Source organism: Pterocles gutturalis, unplaced genomic scaffold (genome assembly GCF_000699245.1).
Source record: "Pterocles gutturalis isolate BGI_N339 unplaced genomic scaffold, ASM69924v1 scaffold35952, whole genome shotgun sequence".
NCBI lineage: Eukaryota > Metazoa > Chordata > Aves > Pterocliformes > Pteroclidae > Pterocles > Pterocles gutturalis.
This window is the reverse complement of record NW_010108993.1, coordinates 12,808-26,410: the sequence shown is the minus strand read 5'-3', so window position 1 is coordinate 26,410 and position 13,603 is coordinate 12,808. Positions and strand designations below refer to the sequence as shown.

Sequence of the window (13,603 nt, the reverse complement as noted above, 5' to 3'; positions counted from 1 at the left end):
CGGGGATGGGAGCGGGGCTGGGGCAGTGCAGCCCTGTGTGCCATCAGTGCCCAGGGCAGGGGTGCTGGGCTCCTGCTCAGCCCCTCCGTACGCTCAGGAAAGCTGGAGAGAAGCTGGCATGGCAGCAGCAGGGATGAAGAACAGCGTTGTTTCCTCATCCTCTGCACAGATAAAGCAACAAAGAGAAACCAGCACAAGAAATTGTCTCCCTGAGCTGCAGAGCGACTCTGAAAATTCAGATAAAGCGGCATTGTGAAGGAGAGGGGACGAACGGGGACAGAAAGCCGCATCCCCTGCTCCGGGAGGCTGGGATGAAGAGCTGGGAAGCTCTGGGAGGCTGGGATGAAGGGCTGGGAAGCGCCGGGAGGCTGAAGGGCTGGGCTGGGAAGCGCCGGGATGAAGGGCTGGGGAGCTCCGGAGCTCTGCCTGCGGCTCTGTCCCGGCTCCGGACGCCTCGGCTGCGCAGCTCTGCAGGTGATTTCTGAAGGCTCTTTGCGCTAAATTCCAGTTTGTAGCCCATTATTTCAGGCAGGATTTTTAAATTCTCTTCTCTGTGAATTGCTGCTAACCCAACAGTGATGGGATAATTAAGGGAGACGAATTAATCAGCTGAATACCATCACCCCGGTCTCCTGTTCTGCTCACAGCTTGGGAGCAGGGACGGCTGCAGCAGGCAGAGGAGATGGACGCGTGTGCCTCGCACACAGACATTCCTGCCCCAATTCCTGCTCCCTGACTTGCCAAGTATGTGCTGGTCCCAATCCCTCGAGTGTTTCTGAGCCACGCCGCTGTTCTCGGGGGGTTGGACATTCCAGGACAGAGCAGAGCAGTGACTCACCCGCAGCAAGTTCACCCACACAGGGAACTTGAAGCCAAAAAAAAAAAAAAAAAAAAGGAAAAAAAAAAAAAAAAAAAAAGCCCAAGACAAGGGGGGTGTCTCTGAAATGAATGGGAGGTGGCTGGCTGAAAAAGAAAAGCTCAGAGGGGAACAATCAGCCAGGATCCAGCCTGCGAGCCACCCTCAGAGCATCCCAGCCAGACACTGGGAGCCATCGTGACCAAACGAGGGGAAAACAGCCCAAAATAAACACGGAGAAAGGGACAGTGACCTCCCTGGCTGCCCCCAGCGCTGACAGGGACTCCAGCGGCCTCGGCTTTATCTTCCTGAGAGCAGTGTGAGACTGCAGAAGCCGCAGGAAAAATGCAGCTGAAGGGAGCAACCAGCCTGCAGGACGATGGAAACCTTCGCCACGAGGGTCGCTGCATCACGGAGCGCACGTGGGACGAGAAATTCCACCTGCTGAGAGCTCTGACAGCAGCATCAGGGAGATTTCCCTGGAGTGGAGCCCCTCCAGAGCTAAGGAACCCCAATAAATGACACCAAACACAATCTCCGGTGTTATCTATACAGTAAGAACATTTAATTCGTGTTGATGCTTGTAAAAGAAGTCTCTTCCAAGTCAGATGATTTGATACACAAATCAAAGCCACCATAAGGTTTTTTTTTTTTCTTTTAGCCTCTCTATACCGAGCTGAAATTTATACAACGTGAATGCTTGTTTCTGCAACAAAATTACAAATTAAATCATAACAAAATACACAAAATTGACTGGACCCTAAGTTAAATTCACTGAAAGATTTCTTTTTTTGTCCTCTGATCACCTTGAACTCTGCTCTTCCCCGTTGTTACCTTCCTCCTTCTGCTTGGCCATGAACTTCTGCAAAAAAAAAAAAAGGGAGGGAAGCAGTGACAAGATGCCGCTGTGTTACTCTTCCGTCCGTGACAAGATCGTGCTCTAAAAACAGGGCAGGGTTGGTAAAGTCAGCCTGCTCCTTACCCTGGAGACGTGTGACCTGCACCAAAAACCACCCCGAGGTTCTGCTCACACATGGAGTCACCAAGCGGTGAAGCTCCCGCGTGGAATTTTTCCAGGGCATATGGCAAAATATTAAATATCAGGAATTTATATTGTGGCAGGGAGCTGTGAAATGTAACACAGTCATTCCACCCTCACCACGGCTGTGGAGTCTCCTTCCAGCAGTCTAGGAAGGTGACGAGCTCGAGGGGTTTATATCTGTGTCCGAGTTTAAAATCCCCTGAGCACGAGCTCCCTGTGCCGCTAGGAAATCGTTAGCGCTGGTTAAAGCAAACATTTTCAGACCCATCCTCTTTTCCCCCGCTGTGTCTGGAGGAGCTCCGCATTACCTCCATGTTCTGCTGATGGAGCAGCGTCTTGCAGTGATTTTTCACAGATGTTTCGTCGGCATAGAAGAGCGAGCAGATCTGACAGAAGAAGCCAGCCTTCGGAACCAGGTAATCCAGATCTGGGGAGACAGCACCCGACGGTAACTACACACAGCTGGAAAACATCCCGATAACAAAACACGGCTTTTTTGAAAAAATAAAAAAAATCAGATTCCTTTAGCCCAGTCTGTACCATTTGTGCCATTTTTTCAGGATTCACAAAATGAGGCTTCTAACCATGCTGGTCGCCTGCCCCGTTTCAGTGAACGGAGGAGGACAGACGGATCTTTCTGCAAACAGGGCAACTGACCTCCTGGGTCTGCAGCGCACGGTGGCTACCGCAGCGTCTCGTGGCCTGAAAAGTATTTTACAGGCAACTGGCTGGCCAGGGTCACCCTCTGTCCTCGTGCTATGCAAGCGTTCGCTGTCCCAGAGGACACGGCACAAGGCACCAGGCAAGGATCTGGGTTTGCCCAGCAACTTCTTTTACGTCTCGAGTGTTATCGGTAGTTTTAGAGAAAAATATTTTAGATGAGGATCTTGGAACAGATATAAAAATACACACATGCACGTCTTAAAACCATGTAGGCAGGTCCCTCATTTCTACACACTGCATTGTGCTAATTATAGATATATTTATATTTTTCTTTTAACATATACATCTATATGTGAGTCACCGTCCCTGGAGGTATTTAACAGCTCTGCAGATGCGGCACTTTGGGAGGTGGTTGAGTGGTGGGCTTGGCCATGTTGCATTTATGGTTGAACTCTATGATTTCAAAGCCCTTTTCCAACCTGAGTCATTCTAGGATAATAAAATAAATCAGCCTGTATTTGTAAATTACATTTTAGGCAGAATGAACTTCCAGTGTTGCTGCTGCTATTCAGCCAACAGCAGGAACACGTTAAGCACACGTTTGTAGGAGCCAAGATCAAATCACAGATGATGGGCCCTGACTTGGAAGTGAAAAGCGGTCAGGAGGCAAAGGAAAAGGAAAGTACGGAGTGTTTGGGGTGGGGTTTTCTGCTGTTACCCTTTGGAGTACTCTGTGTCTTTGAGACATCCGAAGAAGCCGCTTCCTTCTGCTTAGCCTGTGGTTCCTCACCTCCTGATGCCGGCGGATCTACGGGAGGCCACCAACGCACGTTAAACAGAGGTTTCGAGGAGCTCGACACAAACGCCACCAGCACAGCCCTGGCTGTTTCCTACACTATTCCGCTTGGACTTTCCATAGAGGAGTTTTCGGGAACTCCCGCCATCAATCCCACGGCGCTGCGGTGACTCCACAAGCGCTCTCGACCGCACGGCGCTCTGCAGCCACCCCACCGCCTCCCTCCACAGCCCCCAGCAGCAGCTTCCAGCCCGCTTCCTGATCACCGTCACAAAAATCTCCATCTCCTTACAGCCACCAAGCCTTCCTGGGTGAATCCAGCTCGCGGTCCGACAGCACTACTGCAGCTTCGTTCCAGAGGCAGCCAAACCCCCCATAACACACTATGGGACTAACCAGCTCTAAGGAAGGATCAAAATCAACATCTCAGGGTTTCTCTGGAGACAGGGAGTTTGCCAGAGTCCAGACAAACAAGGTGTTTGGCTTTCAGACTCTCAGCTGTTTCCTGTTTCGCTGCTGGAATCAGATTTCAAGACTCCAGTAACACGGTTTTCCTTGCTTTAACCTCTCCTTCCCAGTTTTCTTGTTCCACTAGGAGGAACTAGTCCTTTCCTAAGCCCATCTCTTTTGCCTGAGGTTTTTACAGACTAAACTCACTTATTTACTGTGTATCAAATGCATTTATCATAATTCGTCACCACCAGATGATCAGAAATCAACTGGAGGGCTCAGATATTTTAAGAGGTCTTTTCCAGTGAACTCGCTAAGAGAACATACAAAAATATTCTGAATTTTCAGTAAATGCTTTTGTTAATCATGGGGAAGCTTATGCTCTGTAACATTAACAAGATTAAACAATATATAACATTGAAATATTTTTTGGGTGTGCATGCAGCCAAACGAATTCCTTTCCTAACGTTTAGGGAAACAGAAATCTAAAATACTCCAGTTTGAGCAAGAGTTCTGCTGCTTCTGCAGCTCCTCCGTATCTGCCCTGCTCCCGCTGCCTCTGCTGCGCAACGGGAGACGGGAGAAAAGCTTTTCCAAAGTGCCGCAACAGAAGGTGCTGTGTCAGTGCTGGGCTACATCAGCAGAGAGAGAGAACTGGAGAGCAGGGGACGCATCACGCAGAGCCTTCGCCCAGGGCTCCTGGGTCGGTTATATATAGCTCTGCCTCTCTGGCTCCAGCCTAGACTTCCTTAACCCTTTGCTAACTCCATGCTCCAGATGTTCTTCTGCATTTTTTTTTCCTCTAGATCCAGCTCGGAAGCTGTTACTGCTTTGCATCTGTGTGTCTATTCCATTGGACTCACCTGTGTTAATAAAGTTTGACCCTGTAATTACAGACTATGAATAATCCGTGTCAGGTAGTTTACCAGGTCTTGCCTTAAAAGCGAGAAAATAAATAATTTTCCCCAATTATAGCCATCATGAACACCAAATGAACACTTCAATATGCAGCTTCATTTTACATCAAAAGGAAAACAAACTGTAAAACGCATTAATAAAACATCCTACCTTCCGGCCGCCGTTCCCGCTCGGTCTCCGTTTTTTCCCCAGAATCTCTTTCATTAGCTTTGTCAGTGATCGGGAGCTTTTCAGTTTCCTCTATTTGCTACAAGGATCATTCTGTGCATTTCCTGGGTGCTGGTTACAAGCCTCTCATTTGCTATCTCCCCTCTGGAAACCACGAGCGGTTCCTTACCTTTTGACTTGCAGACTGCATGAGTTTCTTCTTCGGGACTCGTATGTCCTAGAACTTCCATTTCCTCTGGTCCTGCAACAGCAACAATATCCTCCTCCTCTGGTTCTGCAACGGCACCAACTTCTTTTTCTTCTGGTCCTGCAACAGCAACAATATCTTCCTCATCCTCACCCTTCTTCACATTTTTCCCTGGGGAAGTATTTTCTTCTTCCTCATCCTCCTCACCAACTTCATCGACGGTAACAAAGTTTAGTCCCTCCTTCAGGCGATTGAAATCAGCCAGAAAATCATCCTCATCCTCGTTAACTTCATCCAGCGTCACCAGAGGGTTATCCTCGTTGTCCTCTTGTATTTCATCCACCGTCACTAACGCGCTGGGATCGTCGGGCACCTGGGAGGAAGCCCCGTCTCCAGGATCCTCGCCGGCCCCTTTCTCCTCCTCCTGCTTCAGCGCATCCTCGACATTCAAGTCCGTCGGCTCGTTCAGAGGCAGCTCCTCGACCTCACCGATTTCATCCACCGTTACCAAGGGCTCGGCTTTTAAATCCTGCTCCTCAAAAGCTGGCCTGGGGACGTCCTTCTGCGAACGGAGGTCCTCCTGTTCGGATATCTCATCCAAGGTAACCAGCGACTGGGGATTCTTCACCGCTTCCGACATAAGTTCTTCCTCCTCCATCACCTCATCCACCACAACCAGGTTTTGCGGGTCACTGAGCGCTTCTAAATTAGCAGCTCCCACGAGCTGTGCATCCTCCTCCTCACCGATTTCATCCAAGGTGACAAAAGAGAGCTCGCTTTCAGCCACGCGTGCCACGGAGCTCTTCCCTTTCCTCCTCTTGGAGCTGGGCTCAGAGGCCGAGTTGGTTTTAGCACCATCTTTTCTCTTGCCCCTCGGTGGATTTCGCCGCAATTTAACAGGAGACTCGATTTCCTCTACGACCTCATCCACAGTGACAAATTCATCCAGGTTAAATGGAAAGAGCTCTTCTTCCTACAAAGTGTAAAAAAGCGAATATAACAGAGTTTAACACTCACCCGGTGACACCAACGCCTCCATCCATGGAGTGTCTAATGGAAAATATCTACACACTTAAGCTGGCTCAAGGGGGAAAAAAAAAAAAAATGCAACTTGACTTGAGGGTAGAGAAGGATTTTCAGTCTCACATAAAAGAGTTTTAATTATCAGCCTTTGTGTTAAGTAAGCAGAGTGAATTCAGAAACCCAAAGCATTTTTCAAACACAGCAGATGAACAGACAAAACTTACATCTACTAAAAGCACAGGGCTGCTGCGCTGAACACGCGTGTGTGCTTCTGCCCTCCCTTGCAGGAAGAGGAGTGAAAATCTGAACCCCTCTGGAGCACCCTCCAAAGATAGCGCTCGCTACCCTGTGTCACCCTCTCGCCCTCCGCAACGGCCCCATGCTCCAGCCCAGGCCAGGGCTCCCAGTCCCAGCACCTCCTCTGGTTTCTCCAGACCCAACATGTACAATCAGATCATTTTCTCCCTTTCTGGGGCAGAGCTGCTGCTCCTGTGGCAGCCAGGAGCCCAGCTCCAGCGTTCCGGGGAAAGCCTCGCCGTGGTTTTATCTTTACGATGACAGAGCCTGACCCTTCCCAGTCCCCTCCATCAGCTGCGTGCTCTTACTGGAGCACGTCCTCACCTAGAACTCCTCCTGCCCTGCGGTATGACCATGCCAGCTTCCCTCAGGGCTCACACAATTTTTGAGGACCACCGGAAAAAATTAGCAGCAATTTAATGTTATAGATAGCTGAGAACATTGGGAGGAGGATGTAACCGTACGTGTTGAATTGAATTAAAGACTGAATTCACTCCAACTACTCTCAGGTTATTTGAGCAGACAGCAGTCATGGTTTTGGAAGAGAGCACTGTCCTTTGCTCACTGTAAAACAGCAATGCTTTTATCATCAGGATGGTAGGACAAGGTGGGTAAGATGGGTAGTTAAGCCAATTAATAAATTCATTTTAGAAAACGAATATCCATTGCACTTAATTATGCAATTAAATTTCTTTGATGAATGATTCTGAAAAAAAATTTTTTTTTTTGCGGAATATTCCATCCTACTGTCAAATACTGGTCGATATCTAACATAAAATGAGTGAAAAAACCCTTGTCAAAGCAGAACTTTAAGGCCAAGGCAAGATGAACTGTCCTCTGTTAGAGATTAAGATTGCAGACACATACTACAAGCAATCCTCCAGCAGGAAAAGTAATCTGAAATTCAAAGGCTCCAGGCCTTTTCTTCTTTTTTTTTAAAAAAAGCTAACAAATCCTAGGAATAGTGAGTGCTTCCAGCCACGTTCTAGTGCAGAAACTTGAAGAATGTTTAACGCAAGGTGGGCACAGTGGAAAAAAAGAAAGAAAATATCTGGTTACGCTTCAACTGGAACCAAACATAGCGCGTTCTTTGTTCTGCGAAAAGGAGAGCGCAGAGCTTGGTGCTTCTCGGCTGCTAACAGCGCAGAATAGAGCAGCAAGGTGTAACCGGCGTTACGGCGGCTTTTTCCAAAGAGTGCGGGATTTCCTCGCAGGGATTAACAAGCACACCTGGACCAGCAGACAGCAAAGCGCTCTGTTACCATCGCTGCCATCACCTTCACGCACACACCGCACTGGTGGTGCGAGAGGTCCGTAGGGATCCAGACCCATAAAAGGACTGAGGTCTGCAGCTTTATCTCAGAAATCCCCTCTCCATAGGGACCCGCCACTTACCTGGTACAGCTTGGATTTGATCCTCTACTGCTACAAACTCATCAATATGGCTTTTTATTACCTTCCTTCTGCTTTTCTTTCCCAAAGCCCGAGCTAGCTAAGAGAAAGAGGGGCTCTCTTCTCACCTTCCTGTAAAGCTGCAGACCGAGCGGTCCAGCCTACGAGCTCCCAAGCTCTTCTTCCAACCACCACTGCCCCAAAAATGCCCAGTAACCCTTGCTGTGCAGAACAACCCACTGGAAATATCTTTGTGTGGGAGAGGCACCATGGCTGGAGATGTTCTACCTCCCGGTATACTGGGCAAGTGGGGATCCAATTAATTAGTTCTCTCTTTTTCAAACAAATAACATCTGAGACAAAAAAAAAAAAAAATCCTCATTTTACCACTCCTTGAATTCTTTCCAAAGGGCTTTACAGGTTTATGCCCCTAGTCTGTAACAACCTGTAATAGCAAAAATTCCCTGGGGAAGGATGTTAAAGGCTCTCAGTACACACACACACACACACGCACAGTTTCAAGACAATCTGTACTTTAAGCCCAGCTGTGGGGACTTCCTTACCTCCTTGTGTTTTGCACTGCTGTTAGTGCCACCTTTCGAAGCTTTAGTATTGCCACCACCAGAAGCCTGCAAAATTAGACAAAAGTTCACAGAAAATCAGTTAAGCTAACTAACCTGTCCACAAGATTAAAAAAAAAAAAATAAAAATGCAGATATTTTTTTGTTTGGTTGGGTTTTTTTTGTTTTTTTTCCCTTAACGAACTTTTTAAAGTTGTCCCAATTGCTGCTTCTGATCACAGGCTTGGCAAATACAGAACTAAGCCCACCGTCAGCGGCAGAGTCCAGGCATACAGTCTCTAGCAGCAAGTCACGGGTAACACCTTGCTTAGCAGGCTCTTTTCAGTAACCAGGGTCTGTGCAGGACTTGACAAAGCAAATATCAGCTCACCAAAGGACAGAAAGCTCCTTAATTCCCATTCAGAACTAATCCAGGAACATAAAGTTACAACACTCAATAAAGACTCACGTCAAAAACCGGTTACGTACTTGTGTTGCACACACTGCATCTAAAAGCAGCCGGGTGCCCGCCAGCTCGCTATTCCAACTTCTCTGTTGGCCCAAAGCAGCTGGGTGATTTACAGAAAAGGGAAGGGGAACATAATCTCCTTGTCCCGCACTCAACAGCTGAGAGAAGCATGGAGTGAGTTAGTGACCAGGCACACGGGACCGGCCTTCCTGCCCTCCTCACCTTATTGCTGCCGGTGTCTTTCTTCGTGCCGGATGATCTACTCTCTCCCTCTTGAGACAGTTTCGAACTAGCCCTAGATTCCGCTCGCGAGTCCTTCTCTTGCTGGGATGGGTTCCTCCCGTTCTCTCCCTTTCCATCGGCAGCAGAACTTCTCGCTTTACATTCACCGCCGCCATCTCCCAGGCTCGATCGGCTGCTGCCAGGTCTCAGGTGATCCACTTCTTTGGACGCGATTTTCTTCTCCAGCGCTGCTCGGGCTCGGGTCTCGGGCCTGGAGGGAGCTTTCTGTTCCCCTCCTTTGCACAGGGAAAGCTCATTTCTCCGTCCTGGAAACCTTGACTTGGATATATCCGGTAGAGACACCACTGCCTTCAAAATCATTTTACTAACAGAGGAAGATTCCTTGACAGATAAAGAGGAGTTTAACAGAACTCCTTTGCGGGTTTCATCAGTTTTTGCTGGTCCTGCTCCTTTATTTTGAGGGGCTTTGATTACACTTCCCTCCTTGTTCTCGCTGACAGCATTTGTAGTGGTTTCCACAGCAGCCCCAAGCTTGGCCGCAAATTTTTCAAGTTTCTTCTCTGTCTCTGCCCCAGTCTTGACCAAAAGCTTTCCAGGGTTCTCCTCTGCAGCTCTTCCAGCTTGGAGCATGGACTCTTCTGGTTTCATCTCTCTGTCCACTCCAGCTATGTCCAGTTTCTTCTCCACACCTAGCTCAGTTTTAAATACAGGTTTCTTCTCTGTTATCTGAGTCATGGGCATTTCATGTTCGGTTTTCACAGCATCAGAAAGAGGATTTTTTTCAGGAGCTTCCAACTTGTTGTTGGGTTGGGTGACAGCAGGTGACACCATCTCCACTGCAGCTGCACCAGAATCGGGCAGCAGCACTTCAGGGACAGCCCCGGTCGTGTCCCCTGCTGCCGGCTTCACATCACAATCTGATGGCACCTCTTCAGCCTTGCACACACGGGACAATTCTTCCGGGGGTTCAGTGGCAGAAATCGACAACTCTTCCTCTTTAACTTTCTTCTCCGACACAGGTACAAGAGCAGATTCAAACCACTCTGGTTCAGTCTTGACTTTAACTGCCTCGTCCTTCAGCGCGCTGGAAGGCGGCAGCAGCATCTCTTCTGACTTCACTGCAGGTGACTCGGTATCAGCGGATGTAAGAGATGCCCTAGCACCTTCAGCTCCAGCGCCCGCTTTCTGCACAGACATTTCCGCCAGTCTCGGGGCAGACTCCCTTACCGCTCGTTCCAGATGGGGCGCCGAGGGCTCTATCTGTCCTGCTGACATCTCGTCTTTGACATGAGGGATGGAAATGGGTCCTTGCTTTGCCACACTAGGCTCTACTGGAGGATTAGCAGCTGCTGTTTGCACCACTCCTGATCCCTCTGGATACTTTTTCAAGTCAGAGCTAAATGCATTTAAAAAAAACAGAAGAAATCAAACTATGTAGAGAATTCTACAGTTAGCAGTAACCTCTTGACGCCAATGGTGGGGGATTTCCTGATGCATTAGTGCTTAGCATTTGGAAATCTAGCCTAGCAGTGTTAAAACAGTTAAAAATACCGAGGCGAACAGGTGATTAGTTTTACACTTCTGTTTAATCCACCTCAGCACCGGAGCCTCTTACACTCCCAGGGACACTACTGGCAGTCAGACCTCTCCAGGTGGCACTCCCTGCAGACGTGCCCTGAGACCTCAGCACCGGCATCAGCTCCTAAAATTTACATCTCATGATGCAAGGCAGGCTGTGAAAGCAAATATACAGCGAAAATAAAGCTTGTCTCTGTGTACAAAGGAATTACCATAGTTTATGTCTGAAGACAGCAGACTCTGCGGTCACCAACCTAGAGAACTCTTCCAGCAGCTAGAAGTCTGAAGTTTGCCTTTTTTTTTTTTTTTGGTTCAGGTTTGGGGAGAGGGAGGGGTTGCTTTGTTTTTGAACTGCATTGACCTCACACGACAGCTGGGAACACCAGCCAGACACAGAGGCTCCGTCTGGCCAGGCTCTGTCTTCTCTGTGTGACCCCACTGGCGGCTCCCAGGATGACAAAGCCCCAGGTGACAATGCAGGGGACGGCGCTTCTCAGGGAAGCTGAGCTACAGCAAGTGCATTATTCTCCTCTGAAAGAAAGAATCCTCCATAGGTGACCTTCGCAGACACTGAAATTAGAGATGTCTGGGCGCCTTTTAGTCACAAAGCTCGAGAAAACGAGCATCCCAACACCTCACGCATCCCTAGACAGAAAGGTGCTGAAACACCAACACTGACAGTCTCGCTAAGTGTCGGAAGCTGCAAGAGGGGAGATTGAGCTGAGATATTGGGAAGAAATGTTTTCCTGTGCGGGGGGTGAGGCAGTGGCCCAGGGTGCCCAGAGAAGCTGTGGGTGCCCCATCCCTGGAGGGGTTCAAGGCCAGGCTGGATGAGGCTTTGGGCAACCTGGGCTAGTGGGAGGTGTCCCTGCCCACGGCAGGGGGTGGCACTGGGTGGGCTGGAAGGTCCCTCCCAACCCAAACCGTTCTGTGATTGTATGAAACAAACACAAAAGCAGCAAAGACACGTAATTAATCTGTGTTTATGCACAGACTGAATGGAGCAGCCTGCACCAAGGGTTCTCAGAATCCGTGTACACGAAGAAAGAATGCACGTTTGTATAAACCCTCGTGAAAATACAAAAGAGCAGAGAAAGAAATCTGCCATTTGGGAAGCACTCCCAGCATGAAGTGAGCAAGAAAACGGAAGGCTGGACCAAACGGAACTCAGCACTGAAGGAAATACCGCGTCTTGAAGTGGCCAGATGCAAGGGTCAGCGAGACGAAGACACGACACGTGGAGCCAACAGAAAGATGACACCAGGCAAGCTCAGTTAGCATCTGTGCGATGCAAGCTAAACAGAAACATCCATCTCAAAGGTTTCCTCCAGACCCAGGGCACTGTCCTCTGCTGCTACAAAATGTCAGGAGAGAGCAGACGGGATATGAATTCTGCTTCAAAATCTCTTCCAAACCCCCATTTAAAATTGGCATTGATGCAATATGATGGCGACACATCAGACGTATACTTGCAGCACGCTGGGAGGGCACTCCTCCCCAGCAAGGCAGCAGGACCGCAGCGCTCTGCAGCAGGGTGGGCAGCGCTGGCAGGAGCGGTGGAGTGTCCCAGCTCCCCACAGTGCCCCACAAATGTTAGCAATCTCCTTCAGAGCCCGTCAACTCCCAGTAACCGAAGTCTTACGGAAGAAAAGAAGCCTCACTTGTTCAAAAATCACGCCCATCTCTAAGAGGGTGCTTAGACCTGGAAAATCAATTTAAGCTCGTTACTTGCAGATGTTTTGGGGTAAGTGTGCCTCAGGAGTGGCTGATCTGCTTTTTATGCCCCAGTATTGGCTTACTCAGTCACAACACAGAAGATGTTTTAACATTAAGTTTGTGTTCCAAAAGCTAAAACCGTCTCAGTTAATTTTCTCTTCTATTTGAGCACCCTACAGACCTCTGAGATTTACATCTCATGTGTCTGCGCAGCAAAACACTACCTGGGGAAGTCAGAGCACAAAGCCAGAGCGCAGCTCTGAAAGCCCAGGCTTGTCACTGATGTGTGGAAAGCTTAATTAGATACAAGCTCTAATGCCTTGCTGAACGTAGCCTCTGTTTTCTGAAAGGAATGGAAAAACGTCAGTGAACACTGGAACCATACCGTAACTATGAGTAGCACACGTGTTATCCTCTACAGAATTCAAATGAGACATTAGTCTCTGAATCCTCAGGACTTTACATCTCCTTCCATGCCAACACCCGCTCTGTGCCTTCCACTAGGCGCTGGGGGTCTCCGAAACACACCGAGAGATTCAGACTGGCCGGTGGAGCCACGGAAGGAGGCTCTGCAGAGGCGGCGATGCACAGAGATAAAGATGAGAGAGCCGGATGAAGCCTCAAAGAGCTTCAAGTAACACTTAGAAGACCTGTCAGACATTGGGAAGGAAACAGCATCCAGACCTGCAAGACAGATTTCTTGCACAGCAGCTTTTGTCCAGGGCAAAAATCACCAGTGCCCAGTGCTGGGTTTCTGCACGGCGGGTTGGAGAACAACCCCGCTTCCAGAACCAGGTTTTTTCAAGATCCCAGCAACTGAGGGCAGCCCCTTCTGCTCCCCAAAATTTTGCCACTCCTTCCCTCCCCAGAAACACATGACAAAGTCTTCCCATATATAGTAATTGAAGATATTTTCTGCTTCTCATAAAATGTAACTCGAAAGAAGAACTGGTCAGGTCACAAAGGCTTACAGGGAGAAGACAGCTGCCTCAGAGAGGAGAATGTGAGCACTGTTTGTTGGGGAAAATGTCCTTTTCCATCTGCTCAGAGCCACAGCAGGATGCTGGGCAGCAGCTGGGATTCAGGGGAGAGCCGCTCGTTTCCGTTAATTACCAGCACTGACTAAAACCCACCAGCCTGCAATCGAAAAGGTTCCCTGCATGGCTGCCTACCCAGGAGTCAGAGACAGTTTAGAAATAAAATGTGTCCAAAATTGACTGAGCAGAAGTTTCAGGAAATCAGGAA

At 48.8% G+C, this 13,603-nt stretch overlaps 1 protein-coding gene across 1 annotated transcript in view; it reads right to left on the bottom strand.

The window, feature by feature from the left end:
* Positions 1 to 1,658: 1,658 nt before the first annotated feature.
* The window catches only part of ZNF638 (zinc finger protein 638), a 23,659-nt gene continuing 11,714 nt past the window's right edge, over positions 1,659 to 13,603 (bottom strand). Inside the window, exons 13-18 of the mRNA XM_010072833.1 lie at positions 9,044 to 10,249; positions 8,356 to 8,421; positions 5,264 to 6,053; positions 5,063 to 5,200; positions 2,207 to 2,325; positions 1,659 to 1,718 (exon numbers count right to left, since the gene is read on the bottom strand). Coding sequence (XP_010071135.1) covers positions 1,659 to 1,718; positions 2,207 to 2,325; positions 5,063 to 5,200; positions 5,264 to 6,053; positions 8,356 to 8,421; positions 9,044 to 10,249 — 2,379 coding nt within the window. The remainder of the gene's footprint in view (positions 1,719 to 2,206; positions 2,326 to 5,062; positions 5,201 to 5,263; positions 6,054 to 8,355; positions 8,422 to 9,043; positions 10,250 to 13,603) is intronic.